The sequence below is a fragment of the Carcharodon carcharias genome, chromosome 11 (genome assembly GCF_017639515.1).
Source record: "Carcharodon carcharias isolate sCarCar2 chromosome 11, sCarCar2.pri, whole genome shotgun sequence".
NCBI lineage: Eukaryota > Metazoa > Chordata > Chondrichthyes > Lamniformes > Lamnidae > Carcharodon > Carcharodon carcharias.
In genome coordinates, this window is record NC_054477.1 from 19,320,523 (window position 1) to 19,338,075 (window position 17,553).

Here is a 17,553-nt window from a genome sequence, read left to right on the forward strand (position 1 = left end):
CGATTCTGCAAATTATTCTGTCTTGGATGAGTGATTCTTCAAGCTCGCCAAATTCACACTATTTAGCTTGTTTTCTCAGCTCAGTTACATGCTGATTAATGTTGTCACTGCCTTGTGTCCATGTACAAAACTGGTATTGTTCATACGTGATGTTTTTCTTAGGGCTGTAGTAGGCTTCGAATTTTTCCATTTCTTTCAGGTCATTTTGTTTCTCATCACTTTCAAACATGAATGTGTTCTAGATTTCTAGGGCTGCTTCCGTTGCTATGTGAATAAAGATGGAAGACTGCACCTGGTCTTTTTTTTATCACTGCCCGTTGCTGTGAGGCACAGCTTGAATCGCTGCCAGAGCCTCCTCCAGTTTTCACTGACATTACCCTCCAAACTGAGCTCTGTCGGTGGTTTCAGGACCTCCACTGTTTCATTTAGTTCACTCCTGACACCATGTCTTGTTTTTTATTTCAATGATGCACACAGGCCGTCGACATTGTAGCTGAGCTAACTTTATTGATGACACATTTTCCTAACATGAACACATATCTGAATTCTATCAAGGCAGGCTCCAACATATGTGATCTGAGCTTCAATTACTAAGTCAGGTAACTCCCTAGCTAGTACAGAGTACTGTATCGTATCTACTACTGGAGTCTACTACCACAGTCAACTATTATCATGACAAATTGTAGGTAGAGGCAGGTTGATACTTAGCCTCTTTGGCTGCTAGGGTTGCCAACTGTGATTAAATGCATTTCTGGAAGGTTTCATCCCATGACTTGATGGCATAGTGGTATTGTGACTGGACCAGTATTCCAGACACCCAGGGTAATGCTCTGGGGACCGGGGTTTGAACCCCACCGTGGCAGATAGTGGAATTTGAATTCAATAAAAATCTGGAATTAAAAGGCTGATGATGACCATGAAACCATTGCCGATTGTTGTAAAAACCCACCGGGTTCACTCATGTCTTTTAGGGAAGGAAATCTGCTGTCCTTACCTAGCCTGGCCTACATGTAACTCACAGCAATGTGGTTGACTCAAAATGCCTTCTGAACAAGGGATGGGCAATAAATGCTGGCCTAGCCAGTGATGCCCACATCCCATGGACGAATAAAAAAAAACACTTTTGCCATTCATCGGTCAACACACCCATCCTGTGCTGCATTGCCTTCCTGCGCTGACTGAGAAGCGTATGGATTCATTACCCAAGTGGATAAGACTATAAGACGTCGGAGCAAAATTAGGCCCATCGAGTCCGCTCGGCTATTCAATGAGATCATAGCTGATCTGATCATCCTCAACTCCACTTTTCCCCATAACCCTTGATTCCCTTACTGATTACAAATCAGTCTATCTCAGCCTTGAATATACTTAACGACCCAGCTTCTACAGACCTCTTCGGTAAAGAATTCCACAGATTGACTACCCTCTGAGAGAAGAAATTTCTCCTCCTCTTTGTCTTAAATGGGCGACCCCTTACTCTGAGATTATTCCCTCTGTTCCTAGACTTTCCCGCAAGAATCTTATATGTTTCAATAAGGTCACCTCTCATTCTTGTAAACTCCAATGTGTACAGACCCAACCCACTTAACCTCACTTCATAAGAAAATCCCTCCATACCCGAGATCAACCTAGTGAACCTTCTCTGGACTGCCTCCAATGCCAGTATATCTTTCCTTAGATAAGGGGACCAAAATTGTTTACAGTATTCTAGATGTGGTCTAACAAGTGCCTTGTATAGTTATAGCAAGACTTCCCTATTTTATTCATAACCCACTGTAGACTCTTTGTGTTATCCTCACCACTTGGCTTCCCACCTATTTTTGTGTCATCTGTGTCAGACTTGGCGATAGTACATTCACTTCCCTCATCTAAGTCATTAATGTATATTGTAAATAATTGTAGCCCCAGCATTGATCCCTGTGGCACTCCACGAGTTACAGGTTGCCATCCTGAAGATGCCCTCCTTATCCCAACTCTGTCTTCTATTAGTTAGCCAATCGTCCATCCATGATAATTTCCTACCCCCAACACCATGGGCCTTTATCTTATTAAGCAGCCTTATGTGTGGTGCCTTATTGAATGCCTTTTGGAAATCCAAATATATTACATCCAATCGTTCCCCTTTACCTATCCTGCTTGTTATCTCCTCAAAGAATTCTAATAAGTTTGTCAGGCATGATTTCCCCTTCATGAAGCTATGCTGACTCTGCTTGATTATATTATGCATTTCTAAATGCTCTGCCATTGCATTCTTTATAATGGACTCTAACATTTTCCCAATGACAGATGTTAAGCTAACTGGCCTATAGTTACCATTTTTTGTCTCCCTCCCTTTTTGAATAAGGTTGTTTCATTGGCAGTTTTCCAATCCTCTGGGACTTTTCCAGAATCTAAGGATCTTTGGAAGATTAATACCAGTGCATCCACTATTTGTGTAGCTACTTTCTTTAATATCCTAGGATGCAACCCATCAGGTCCAGGGGACTTATCTACCTTTAGCCATATTAATTTCCCTAGTACTTTTTCTCTGGTGATAGCTATTGTATTTATTTCCTCCCCCACTTTTGCCCCTTGATTATTTAGTATTTTTATGCTATTAGTGTCTTCTACTGTGAAGACTGATTCAAAGTATTTATTCAACTCCTCTGCCATTTCCTGGTTCCCCATTATTATTTCCCCAGCCTCATTCTCTAAGGGCCCATGTTCACTTTGGCCTCTCTCTTCATTTTTATACATTTAAAGAAGCTCTTACTGTCCATTTTTATATTACTAGCTAGTTTACCCTCAAAGTTTATTTTCTAACTCTTTATTTCTTTTTGGTCATCTATTGTTGGTTTTTAAAACTTTCCCAATCTTTTGGCTTACCATTAATCTTTGCCACATGGTATGATTTTTCTTTTAATTTGATATTATCTTTAACTTCCTTGGTTCATCATGATTGGTTTATCCCCTTCCTAGAATCCTTCTTTCTCACTGGGATATATCTTTGTTTTGAGTCATGAACTATTTTCTTAAACGTCTGCCATTGTTCATCAACTGTCTTTTCTGTTAAACTCCTTCCCCAGTCAACTCTGCCCTCATTCCTTTGTAATTACCCTTATTTAAGTTTAGCACAGTTGTTTCCAACCCTAGTTTCTTGCTCTCAAACTGAATGCTAAATTCTACCATGTTATGGTAACTGTTTCCTATGGGATCTTTTACTCTGAGATCATTTATTAAACCTGCCTCATTACACATTACCAGATCCAAAATAGCTCGATCCCTAGTTGGATCCGTAACATATTGTTCTAGGAAATTGTCCTGAATTCACTCTGAGTTCTTGCTCGTAACTACCTCTGCCAATTTGATTTTCCCAATCTACATGAAGATTAAAGTCATTCGTGATTAATGTACTGCCATTTTTACATGCCCCCATTGTCTCCTGATTTATTCTCTTTCCTACATTATAGCTACTGTTAGGGTCCTATAGACTACTTCCACCAGTGTCTTAATCCCCTTGTTATTTCTGACCTTCACCCATGTGGATTCTACATCTTCCGATCCAAGATCATTTCTTGCTATTGTACTTATTGCACGTCGTACTAACAAAGATACTCCACCAGCCTTTCCTTCCTGCCTGTCCTTTCGAAAAGTCACATATCCCTGAACATTTAGATTCCGGCTTTGATATCCTTGTAACCACATCTCTGTAATGGCTATGAGATCATACCCATTAATCTCTATTTGTGCCGTTAATTCATTTACTTTGTTCTAAATACCATGTGCATTTCAATAAAGAGTCATTAATTTAGTCTTTGTACCACAATTTTGCCCTTTGACCCTATTTGCTGCTTTTTTAAATGTTTGTACACTCTGTCACTTCCTGTCACACTCCAGGTGCTTGACTATCAGCCAAACAGCATTTTGTCCCCATTTTCAATATTTTGATATCTGGTAAAGAGAAATGTTCAAAGAAAATCTTTTTTAGTGTCCCTATGGTACTTCAGAGGGTTGCACACTGCTGAGCCCTGGAATCACAGAATTTTAATGACACAGAAGGAGGCCATTTGGCCTATCATGTGTGCACCAGCTCTCCAAATGACCATTATGACCCAGTGCCATTGTCCTGCCATTCCCTGTACCCTTGCACATTGTTTCTATTCAACTAATCATCTAATGTCCTCTTGAATCCCTCAATTGAACCTGCCTCCACGACACTTACTGGCAGTGCATTCCAGACCCGAGCCTCGTTGTGTGAAAACGTTTTTTCTCAAGTCACATTTGCTTCTTTTGCAAATCACTTTAAATCTGTGCCGTCTCGTTCTTGATCCTTTTATGAGCAGGAACAGCTTTATCTACTCTGTCCAGCTCCCGCATGATTTTGAACATCTCTATGAAATCTCCTCTTAACCTCCTTCTCTCCAAGGAGAACAGTCCCAGCCTCTCCAATTATCTTTGTAACTGAAGTTTCTCATCCCTGAAACCGTTCTTGTAAACTGTTTGTGACCGATGCAGTTGGTAAAGTGGAGTTATTTAAAAATCCCAGAGTAAAACTTTACACAACTGTCATAACCTACAATTTTAAGTGTTATGTTTGAGATGCGACTCTAAATTCAGGAATCAGACCACCAGTTCTCAAGGTTTACATTAAACTAAATGAAAGATTTTATTAATTTACACAGATTAAAATATATATATGTGTAGCTACAAATTACTGTTATCATAACTTTTAACAAATTCCCAAATTAATTTCCATTGAGGCAACAGCAACCCAAAGACTTAACCAAACACCAGACAAAGCATTTTCACCTGACGAATTCAAAATGAGGTTCTTTTCACTTTGGTTCCTTGCAGACACAATGGTCGGCTTACAGGCTTTGATCTTACATTGCCTCTGCCCTGCACACCCAAAACGGTTGTCTTGTTATACCTACCACCACTGACTGAATGCAAATTCTCATTGTCTCACCAGCCTCTTTAAACTCCACCTTCTAACAATGGAACCCACTTCATAGTACCAATTTTATTAGTAATATAAACATATTGCTTGGTAGCTGCTACATTAGTGTCCGTTTTCACCCTACTTCTTGAATGCTCTATTCAAAAAATGCAAATGCACACTATCTCTCTTACATATAAAAACTAGTACACATCAAAGCACCCAGACTAGCTGGCTTTAATCCAACTAGGACACAGACACATCCACAGACCACACCTCTAATTTAAAAGAAAAATATTTTCTAAAATATTATATATATTAATAGTTTCATGACATAAACCTCTTTGCCCTCTCACCAATGTGTTCACATTATTCTTATAATATGGCGCCCATAACTGTACACAATATTCCAGCTGAGGTCTAATGAGTATCCTATATAAATTCAACGTTTCTGCTCTTGTACTCTATGCCTTTATTAATTAAGCCGAGGATACTATATGCTTTATTAACTGCTCTATCTACCTGTCATGCCAGCTCCAATGATCTATGCACAAATACACCCAAATCTTTCTGCTTCTGCACCCACTTCAAAATTTCACCCCTTATTTTATATTGTCTGTCCATGTTCTTCCCACCAAAATGCATCACCTCACACTTCTCCACATTGAACTTCATCTGCCACCTATCTGCCCACTCCACCAACTTGTCTACGTCCTTTTGAAGTTCCACACTGTCCTCCTTGCAGTTCACAACACTCCCAAGCTTCGTATCATCGGCAAACTTTGAAATTGTCTCCTGCACACCCAGATCTAGATCATTAATATAAGGAAAAGCAAGGGTCCCAATACTGAGTCCTGGGAAACTCCGCTACAAACCTCCATACTAACGTTGGACAGTTGGCAAACCCACACTTTCCTTAGCCCACAAGTCCTGGAGTGGGACTAAAACTGAGGGCTTGTGGTTCAAAGAGAGGGATGCTATCCCCTCTGGGCCACAAGACCATCTGGTCCCCTTACATTACAACAGTGGTTAGGCTTTCAAAGCGCTTTGAGACCTCGTTCTGAGGTTGTGAAAGGCAATTGTCAGTCTTATTTTCTTTTATGTACTTAAGTATGCACACATATTCTCACACAGGTACTCGGGTGAATGCTCAGTGTGTGTGGAGCTGAGCTGCAGGGGGAGGTGGAGGATGAAGGGGTGGGGGGACTGTGAGTCTGCCGGAACTCCTGTGCCGGACACGATGTTCCGGGCTGGGGAGGGTTTTGTGCGATGCAATCCGCTCCCCTCCGTCCCTCTCCTCTCCGCTCCGCCTGCCGCTGTCATGTCGCCCGTCTCCTCCTTCCTCTGGACTTACGCCGTGGGGGTGAAGGTGCTGCTGTCCCAGCTGCTCAGCCGCAGCTTCTCACTGCCAGGTTAGAGGGTCCGCGCCGCGCGGCGCCGCAGCGGGAGCCGGGAGCGGGATTCGGGTTTCGGGTTTAAACTCTCCCCGGGGCCGGCATTGAACATTTCACTGACAGTCTCTGATGAGCCGAGTCAAGCAGCATTTCCAGGGTCTGTTTATCAACCTGCCGCCTTGGGGAAGATTCAATTCCAGTGTTGATCTGTGCTCTCTCTATTGTAGATCATCCATTTATATATATATTTATATACATTGATCTAGCCCATATATTCCATCTATATATTCATTGATCTATCTCTATATGTCTCATCTATATATCAGCCTATATTAATTGACCTATCTCTATGTATCCCATCTATATATCAGCATATATTCATTGATCTATCTCTATATACCCCATCTATATATCAGCATATATTCATTGATCTATCTCTATATACCCCATCTATATATCAGCATATATTCATTGATCTATCTCTATATACCCCATCTATATATCAGCATATATTCATTGATCTATCTCTATATACCCCATCTATATATCAGCATATATTCATTGATCTATCTCTATATACCCCATCTATATATCAGCATATATTCATTGATCTATCTCTATATACCCCATCTATATATCAGCATATATTCATTGATCTATCTCTATTTACCCCATCTATATATCAGCATATATTAATTGATCTGTCTTTATATATCCCATCTGTATATTCATTGATCTATCACTGTACATCCCATCTACGTAATCATTGATCTATCCATCTTTCTCATCTATATCTCTATCACTCTATATATTGACTTCCAGTATTGACCTGTGTTCCTGTTCTCTCCTCCTCTCTCGATCACAGAGTCATCCATTTCTACATTCCTCTTTCTCTCCCTTGATCAAAGATCCCTCCATATATCCAAATCTCTTTCTCCCTCCCCCCCCCCCCCGTTTCATAGGTTCATCTATCTCTATCTCTTTTGTGTCACATCCATAAATTAGTGTCTCTCGTAGGTTCATTTATCTTTTGCTCTATGTATTTAGTTCCATTTTTTGTTTGTGCTCTTGTTCTTTCCATCCCATGCACCCCCCCCCCCGCCTTATCACAGATCCATCCAACTAACAATATCTCTCACTGCATCACAGATATATCCATCTATCAATATCTATCTACTCTTTCATATTGTAGATCCATTTATCTATCTATCTTTATTTGGTTTCAACGTTGTCTTATGCTGCTTCTCTGTTTCAGATTGATCAATTGTTCTCTATCACAGATCAATCTTTCTATCCCTCTCTGTTTCACAGATCTGTCTGTGTCTCTGTCATTATATACGGATTCAGTTCCAGTGTTGACTTATTTGAGCTTAAAAATAATAAAGGGAAGAAGTCACTTGTGGGAGTTGTTTATAGGTCGCCTAACAGTAACTACACTGTAGGATGGAGTACACAGAAAGAAATAATGTGGGCTTGTAAGAAAGGTATTGCAATCACCATGGATGACTTTCCTCTACATGTAGATTGGACAAAGGGGTTGGCAAAGGTAGCCTGGAAGATGAGTTCATAGACTGTTTTCGGGACAATTTCTTAGAGCAGCAAATTCTAGAGCCAACCGGGGAACAGGTTATTCTGGACTTGATAATTACAAGAGGAATTGAACATAAAAATAAGGATATAATACTTCAGTTATACAGGGCTACATCTCGAATACTGTGTGCAATTTTGGCCACCTTATTTAAGGAAGGATGTAAATGCATTGGAGGTAGTTCAGAGGAGGTTCACTAGACTGATATCTGGAATGAGCTGTGGGTTGTCTTCTGAGGAATGGTTGGGCAGACTGGGCTTGTTTCCACTGGAGTTTAGAAGAGTGAGGGGTGACTTGATTGAAGTATATAAGATCCTGAATGGTCTTGACAAGGTCAACGTAGTAAGGATGTTTCCTCTTGTGGGTGAGTCCAGAACTAGGGGGACACTGTTTTAAAATTAAGGGTTGCCCTTTTAGGACAGAGATGAGGAGATTTTTTTTCTCTGAGGGTTGTACGACTTTGGAACACTGTGCCCTAGAAGGCGGTGAAGGTGGGGTCATTGAATATTTTTATGCCGGAGATGGATAGATTCTTGTTAGGCAAGGCTTATGGAGGGTAGTTGCAAATGTGGAATATGAAACACAAACAGATCAGCCATGATCTTATTGAATGGCAGAGCAGGCTCGAAGGGCCAAATGGCCTACTTCTGCTCCTATTTCGTATGTTTGTATGTATATGCAATGAAACAGCATTAGTTAATGACCTCACAGTAAAGAGCTTCCAGTTAGCAATGATCATGACATGATTGAATTTCCATTCAGTTTGAGGGCGGAAAGTGTGATTGGAAGACTAGTGTTTTTAAACTTAAATAGATGCGTGTATGAAGACAGAGCTAGCTAACATGACCTGGGAAATTAGATAAAAGGGTAAGGCAATAGAGATGCAGTGGCAGATATATAAAGCAATATTTCATAACACTCATCAAAGATATACATTCCAGTGAATATATATATTGGGAAGGCGGTGCTGTATTGGTAAGGTCACTGAACTAGTAATCCAGAGGCCCAGGCTAATGCCCTGGGGACATGGGTTCAAATCCCACCATGGCAGCTGGTGGAATTTAAACTCAATTAATAAATTTGGAATATAAAGCTAGTCCAATGGTGACCACAAAGCTATTGCCAATTGTTGTAAAAACCTATCTGACTCACTAATGTCCTTTAGAGAAGGAAATTTGCTATCCTTACCTGGTATGGCCTACATGTGACTCCAGACCCACAGCAATGTAGTTGAATCTTAAATGCTTTCTGAAATGGCCTAGCAAGCCACCAGTTGTATAAAACCGCTATGAAGTCTAAAAGGAATGAAACCGGATGGACTACCCAGCATGGACCCAGGTACCGGAAACAACAACGGCACCCTGTCAAACCTGCAGAGTCCTCCTTTAACAACATCTGGGGGCTTGTGCCAAAATTGGGAGAGCTGTCCCATGGATGAATCAAGCAATACCCTGACATAGTTATACTCATGGAATCATACTTTACAGACAATGTCCTAGACACCACCATCACCATTCCTGAATATGCCTTGTCTTTTGATAGAACAGACCCAGCTGAGATAGCAGCACAGTGGTATACAGTTGGGAGGGAGTTGCCCTAGGAGTCCTCAACGTGAAGTCTCATGCATCAGGTCAAACATGAGTAAGGAAGTCTCCTGCTGGTTAGCACCTACCCCCCTCAGCTGATGAATTAGTACTCCTCCATGTTGAGCACCACTTAGAGGAAGCACTGAGGATGGCAAGGGCGCAGAATGTACTCAGGATGGGGGACTTCGTTACAGCCTTAGTCCTGACTTCATTGCAGCCTTAATGAGGTTAGCCTGACCTCATTACATCCTTAATCCAAATATGGACAAAAGAGCTGAACGTGGGAGGTGATGTAAGAGTGACTGCCCGTGACATCAAGACAGCACTTAACCGAGTGTGGCATCAAGGAGCCCTAGCAAAACTGAAACCAATAGGAATCAGGGGAAAACTCTCCACTTGTTGGAGTCATACCTAACACAAAGGAAGATGGTTCTGGTTGTTGGAGGTCAATCATCTCAGTCTGGGGACATCACTGTAGGAATTCCTCAGGGTAGTGTCCTAGGCCCAACCATCTTCAACTGTTTCACCAACTACCTTCCGTCCATCATAAGGTCATTCTGGGGATGTTCACATATGATTGCTCAACGTTCAGCCTCATTTGCGACTCCTCAGATACTGAAGCTGAGTATCTGCTCAGTATCCATACTGTGTCCATATGCAGCAAGACATGGACAATATTCAGACTTGGGCTGATGAATGGCTTGTAACATTTGTGCCACACAAGTGCCAGGCAATGATCATCTCGAACAAGAGAAAATCTGACCATCTCCCCATGACATTCAATGGCATTACCATTGCTGTATCCCCCCCTAACAACATCCTGGGGGTTACCATTGACCAGAAGCTAAACTGGAACAGCCATATAAATACTGTGGCTACAAGAGCAGGCCCGAGGCTGGGAATTCTGAGGAGAGGAACCCAGCTCTTGACTACCCAAAGCCTGTCTACCTACAAGGCACAAGTCAGGAGTGTACTGGAATACATCCCACTTTCTGGATGAGCACAGCTCCAACAACAGTCAAGAAGCTCAACACCATCCAGGACAAAACCGCCCTCTTTATTGGCACCCCATCCACTGCCTTAAACATTCACTCTCTGCAGCAGTGTGTACTATCTCCAAGATGCACGGCAGAACCTCATCAAGGCTCCTTCGACAGCACCTCTACCACCTAGAAGGGCAAGGGCAACAGATGCATGGGCACTACACCACCTGCAAGTTTCCCTTCAAGCCACACACCATCCTGATCTGGGACCATATAATTCCATTGCTGTCGCTGGGTCAGAATCCTGGAACTCCCTTACAGAATTATGGGTGTACCAACACCATACGGACTGTGGCAGTTTAATAAGGCAGCTCACCACCATCTTCTCAAGGGCAATTAGGGATGGGCAAAAAATTCTGGCCTAGCCAGAGAGGTCCACGTCCTATGAAAGAAAAAAAGACACGGCAGCATGGTTCAAGATCATGTCCTTAAAATCGGGGAAACATTGGTGCGCACTGACTGGGAATGCTATTGTGCTGCCACTTATACATGAAATGAGCAAATAATTGTGATAATTTAAATTTGCTATTGCCATGTTGAACAACAGTTGCTTATTCATCACTGTACTGAAGGAGCTAAATCGCTATGTGTGAACAAGACGATTGAGGTAATGGAAATATTGAAAGCGCTTTTTTTTCATGCGAGCTATGGATAGGAATTTAGGCTTTTAGATGTGATTGGATGCTGGAGGGGTTGGTGTAATAAAATGCTGAAAAGATTAGAGGAAGTAGAGTGGGAGGACTCTGTTGTGGAGCATAAATGTCAACATAGTCCAGTTGGGTTGAATGGCCTGTTTCTATGCTGTATATTCTAGATAAAATGCACGATTGGATAATATATCTATGGAAGAGGCTTGATAGGTTGAATAGCCTTTCGCCTCTTCAGTCTTTGTTCGTATTCACTCTGCGGTGGTGCAGCAAAACCAACTGCCAATTCCTCTGGAAAAAAGGAGCATAATCAACATCTTTGCTGCTTCACGACTTCTGAAAGCTTTCAACAATCTTGCAAGAAATGTTCCTGGTGTGTTCAGAAAACTGTCTGATAATATTTTAAGTGGTTAAAAATGAATAATTGCTTCTGTAGTGAATGTGAATCTGCATTGCACCTTGCCCAGTTTTTCTCCATACGTTCTCCAGCATACTTGTCCCTCATTGTGTTACTGGTACATTTTGTTACTAGGAGTTCTGTAAATGTAATGATCAATGTGTGAAGGTTTTTTTACATTGTGGTTTACTCGAATCAAAGACTAACCTCAACAGTAGATTTTTATTTTATATTGGTAGATTTTGTCTTTTTGAACTATATAATACTCTAGTGAAGCATGACTCGTTACTGACCTCGTTGGCAGTGCTGCAAACAATTTGAGACACTGAATGAAGACTGTTCTACATAATGTATTAGGTTAAATGCCTCTATTTCTCTATAATGTAAATTGTTAAAAATCTTATCAGTACACTTGCACTTGCCTACAAACCTTTACTTTCTCTTCTCATACTTTTGCTTTGGATTTTTCTATTCCATATTTATAATTGAAACCTCCTATAGATACTGTACCCCACCCTTCTACTAATGCTATTCTAGCTTAGATTCATATCTCCCAACTCTTCCTCTTCTCCAGTCAACTCTGTTTCTCTGCCCCTCAAGTTATTGTAAGATTTGTTTTTATCTATAGTTAATCAAAGCGTTGTATTGAAATAAAGACGGAATGAATGACTTTAAAAAATGGGGATTGACTTTCCTCCCCATGTCCTTTTATCGCTTGACAGCTAACCACACATCAACTATTACTCTTGGTCTTGACTCCTTGTGTGAATCAACATGGGAGTCCGACTGGAACTAAGTAAACTTTGAAATATAATTCCCTCTGGTAGTGCTCTGATTAATATGGCTGTGTAAAATTGCTTCTTGTTGTTTTAACATAGTTGTTTATGATAAGCTGATTAATGACCATTAAAGTAATGCACAAAGGAATTTTACATGAGTGAATTAATATGTTACAGAGGATACTAACTTCTCTCTCCAGTGACAGCACGAAATATATTGTGATACAGCGCAATGAGTATTTATGTATGGCTCCTTTTTAAATAGGGAAGTTTTATGGAAGAGATTCTATAATAAGCTTCATGATGACAAAATGGCAAGACACCTTTTTCTGTATTGCTCCCGATGATCCATTTCTGGAAAGGGCCCTGTGAATTGCATGAATGCTGTACAATCTTTAGAGTTTAGGTATTTGTCCTTCCTTTTAATATTTTGTGCCGACCAATGACAATAAGCCGATTTTGTGTGTTATTCAAGGGTAAGGACAGTAATAATCTACGACTAATCTGATGTTAAATGGCATGTGGACTGTTAAAATTGAAATGACAAATTACATTTCTGGTCCATCAATTTTCTAAGTGCGTTAAGCAGAAACATCAAGATTTACTGAAGTGATCACAGAGCATGAGAGTCATAACTCTGCTTAATGTGGCTATCTGCAGGAAATTCTTAGCATCAGGGACGCATTTTAATGGTCGCCATGAATTACTGGTGAACATTTTTTAACTTCTTTGTTCTCAGGTATAAAAAGTAATCTAAAAGGCTAAAGGAATGTTGGCCTTCATATTTAGAGGATTAGAACACGAGGAGTTAGAAGTCATGCTTCAGCTATACAAAGCCTCGATTAGAACACATCTGGCATACTGCAAGCACCACGTTTTAGGAAGGATAGGGAGGATGTACAACATAGTATACTGGAATAATAACTGGAGTCCAAGGGTTAAGTTGCAAGGAGAGAGTATATAAATTAGGGTTGTTTTTCCTGGAATACAGATGATTAAATGGTGGATTAAAATTTTTAAAAATATCAAGGGGAACTGATAGCAAGAAACTAGTTCCGTTGGTTGGAGAATCTAAGTAGATCGTCTTAAAATTAGAATCACGCCTTTCAGGAGTGAAGTTAGAATACTTCTGCATGCAAGGGGTGGTAGCAGTTTGCAACGCTCTTCCACAAATGATAGTTTATGCTAGCCTTGACATTCAATGGCATTACCATCGCTGAATCCCCCACTATCAACATCCTGGGGATTACCATTGACCAGAAACCGAACTGGAACAGCTATTGAAATAGGAATCCTGCAGCAAGTAACTCATCTCCTGACTCCCCAAAGCCTGGCCACCATCTATAAGGCACAAGTCAGGAGTGTGATGGAATACTGTCCATTTGCCTGGATGAGTGCAGCCCCAACAACACTCAAGAAGCTTGACACCATCCAGGACAAAGTAGCCTGCTTGATTGGCACCTCATCCACAAAAATTCACACCCTCCACCACCAATGCACAGTTACAGCAGTGTGTACCATCTACAAGTTGTACTGCAGCAACTCACCAAGCCTCCTTAGACAGCATTTTCCAAACCCAAGACCACTACCATCTCGAAGGGCAAGGGCAGCAGACACATGGAAACACCACTACCTGGAAGCTCCCCTCCAAGCCATTCACCATCCTGACTTAGAGGGTCATGGGTCAAAATCCTGGAACCCCCTCCCTAAAAGCACTGTGGATGTACATAGACCACATGGACTGCAGCAGTTTAAGAAAGCAGCTCACTGCTGCCACCTCAGGGGCAATTTGGGATGGACACTAAATGCTGGCCCAGCCAGTGATGCCCACATCCCATGAATGAATATAAAAAAAACAGTTGTTAATCTTAAATCTGAAATTGGTATTCAGAGATATGAGCAAAAGTGGGTATATAGTGTCAGGTCAGCCATGATGTTATGGAGTGGCAGAACAAGCTTGAGGTGCTAAATAGCCTCCTCCCATTCCTATGTTCTCTCTGATTTTCCTCCTCCATCTCCTGCTTTTGCTGACTTGTGCTGGATTACCGTTTGACAGGAACCATCTGTTCTCTTGCAGCTTGCCCATTTGGCTGACCTTCGTGTCTTAATTAGGGCAGTGAAAATTGATGGGCTAATCTCATTTGAAATGTATCACAACCAAGCCTAATTTTGTCCTCACCAGACATCTATAGAGGACTAGAATATAAAAGCAGGGATATGCTGCTGAGGCGTTTTTAAGGCTCTGGCCAGACCACATTTAGAATATTCTGAGCAATTTTGGGCCCCGTATCTCAGGAAGGATGCGCTGGCCCTGGAGAGGGTCCAGAGGAGGTTCATGAGAATGATCCCAGGAATGAAAGACTTAACATATGAGGAACGTTTGAGGACTCTGGGTCTATACTCGATGGAGATTAGAAGGATGAGGGGGGATCTGATTGAAACTTACAGAATACTGAAAGGCCTGAATAGAATGGACGTGGGGAAGATGTTTCCCTTAGTAGGAGAGACTAGCACCCGAGGGCACAGCCTCAGAGTAAAGGAAAGACCTTTTAGAAGAGAGATGAGGAGAAACTTCTTTAGCCAGAGAATGGTGCATCTGTGGAATTCATTGCCACAGAAGGCTGTGGAGGCTAGGTCATTGAGTGTATTTAAGACCGAGATAGATAGGTTCTTGATTGGTAAGGGGATCAAAGGTTACAGGGAGAAGGCGGGAGAAACTTATCAGCCATGATTGAATGGCGGAGCAGACTCGATGGGCCAAATGGCCTAATTTCTGTTCCTATGTCTTATGGACTTGCTGTTTCCAACAGAGGTCACCGAAACATAATCAGGACAAAGAACTTGGCTGAAGTGCCCACTCTTTCCAGCCAGTCCTAGGAACATGATGGAACCCCTTGTTACACCCTCAATGCGACCAGCTAAGATCTCATACTAAGAATTAGCTTAGAATCCATCTGACCTGAAGGACTTAAAAATTGTTTGATTTGTTTCTGTTTTTTTTTCTCCGAGAACATATGAACAAGGAGCAGGAGAAGGCCATTTTGCCCATTGAGCCTACTCCTCCATTTAATAAGATCATGGCTGATATGATAGTAACCTCAAATCTGCATCCTGTCTACCCCCGATAACTTATCACCCCCTTGCTTACCAAGAATCTATCTGTTTTTGCCTTAAAAATATCCAAAGACTCTGCTTCCACTGCCTTTTCAGGAAGAGAGTTCCAAAAACTCATGACCTTCTGAGAGAAAAAAATTCTCCTCATCTCTGTCCTAAATAGGTGTCCTCTTATTTTTAAGCAGTGACCCCTAGTACTACATTCTCCCACAAGAGGAAACATCCTTTCCACATCCACCCTGTCAAGTTCCCTCAGGATCGTAAAAGTTTTAATTAAGTCGCCTCTTACTCTTGTAAACTCCAGCGATACAAGCCTAGTCTGTTCAACCTTTTATCATAAGACAAGCTGTTCAGGTTGATACACTTTCTCTGAACTTGCTTCCAGCACACTTACATCCTTCTTTAAGTACAGTGACTAGTACTGTACACAGTACTCCAGATGTGGTCTCACTAGTTTCTGTATAACTGAAGCATAGCCTCCCTACTTTTGTATTCAGTATGATAACATTCTATTAGCTTTCCTAATTACTTGCTGTACTTGCGATTCATGCACTAAGACACCCAGATCCCTCTGCATTTCAAAGCTCTGCAATCTCTCACAATTTAGATAATATGATTCTCTTTTGTTCTTCCTGCCAAAATGAACAATTTCACATTTTCCCACATTATACTCCATTTGCCAGATCTTTGCTCATTCACTTAACCTATATGTATTTTCTTGTAGCCTCCTTTTGTCCTCTTCACAATTTACTTTCCTACCTATCTTTGAGTCACCAGCAAATTTGGCAACCATCCCATCCCTTCCCTTCATCCAAGTCATTTATATAAATTGTAAATGGTTGAGGTCCCAGCACTGAACCCTGAGGCACACCACTCGTTACATCTTGCCAACCTGGAAAAGACCCATTTATGCCTACACTCTGCTTTCTGTTAGCCAGCCAATCTTTTTTTCAAGCTAATCTGTTACCTCCAATACGATGAGCTTTTATGTTCCGCAATAACCTTTGATGTGGCACTTTATCAAATGCCCCTTCTCGAGATCTAAGTACAATACATCCACCAGTTGGTTCCCCTTTATCCACAGCACATGTTACTTCCTCTAATAACTTCAATAAGTTGGCTAAACATGATTTCCCTTTCACAAAACCATGTTGACTCTGCCTGATTACCTTGGTGAATTTTAAGCTAACTGGCCTGTAGTTTCCTACTTTCTGTTTCCCTCCCTTTTTGAATAATGGAGTTACTTTTGCTATCTTCCAATCTAATGGGACCTTCCCCAAATCTAAGGAGTCTCGGAAAATTAAAACCAATGCATCAACAATCTCACTAGCTCCTTCTTTCAAGACCCTAGGATGAAGTCCATCAGCACCCGGGTTCTTGTCAGCCTGCTGCTCCAACAGTTTACTCAGTGCCACTTCTCTGGTGATTGTAATTTTCCTAAGTTCCTCCCTCACTTCTATTTCCTGATTTATAACTGCTTTCTGGGATGTTATTTGTGCCCTCTTAGTGAAGACTGATGCAAAATACCTGTTCAATTCATCTACTATTTCCCTGTTTTCCATTATTAATTCTCCCAGACTCACTTTCAGTAGGACCACTGCCCACTTTGTTAACTCGTTTCTTTTTAAAATATTTATAGAAACTCTTACCATCTGTCTATATATTTCTGGCTAGCTTTCTCTCATACACTAGTTTTTCCCTTCCTATTAATCTTTAGTCATCCTTTGCTGTTCCTTATATCCAGTCCAATCTTCTGCCCTTCTACCTACCTTGCACAATTGCATACTTTTCTTTAAGTCTGATACCACCTTTAACCTTCCTAGTTAACCACAGATGGTGCAAGGAGCATGGATCCCTGATAGATTGGTGTGAGAGAGCAGGACTAATGGCTGTTGAGATATTGTCATTCATCCAGAAACCTTTAACAGTCTTGTTTTTTCCACCCATGTGGTGATGCATCTTTCCTGGACAGTCGGACGCAGCAGCATCCTCCAACCTCTTCCAACACATTGTCATCAGAACCAGTTGCTTCAAGTAACAAAACACACATTTGAAATGAGTAAATGGATAGTGGAAAGTTACGCTGT

General features: G+C 41.3%; 1 protein-coding gene across 7 annotated transcripts in view; it reads left to right on the forward strand.

The window, feature by feature from the left end:
• Nucleotides 1-6,169: 6,169 nt before the first annotated feature.
• The window catches only part of dhrsx (dehydrogenase/reductase (SDR family) X-linked), a 289,036-nt gene continuing 277,652 nt past the window's right edge, over nucleotides 6,170-17,553 (forward strand). For 5 of the 7 annotated variants that reach the window (XM_041199685.1, XM_041199686.1, XM_041199688.1 and 2 more), the window contains exon 1: nucleotides 6,180-6,330. In XM_041199685.1, the coding sequence (XP_041055619.1) occupies nucleotides 6,240-6,330 (91 nt within the window). In that variant the 5' untranslated portion in view covers nucleotides 6,180-6,239. Of the gene's footprint in view, nucleotides 6,331-17,553 lie in introns of all 7 variants that reach the window. The other 2 variants (XM_041199689.1, XM_041199684.1) reach the window with 2 other exon arrangements.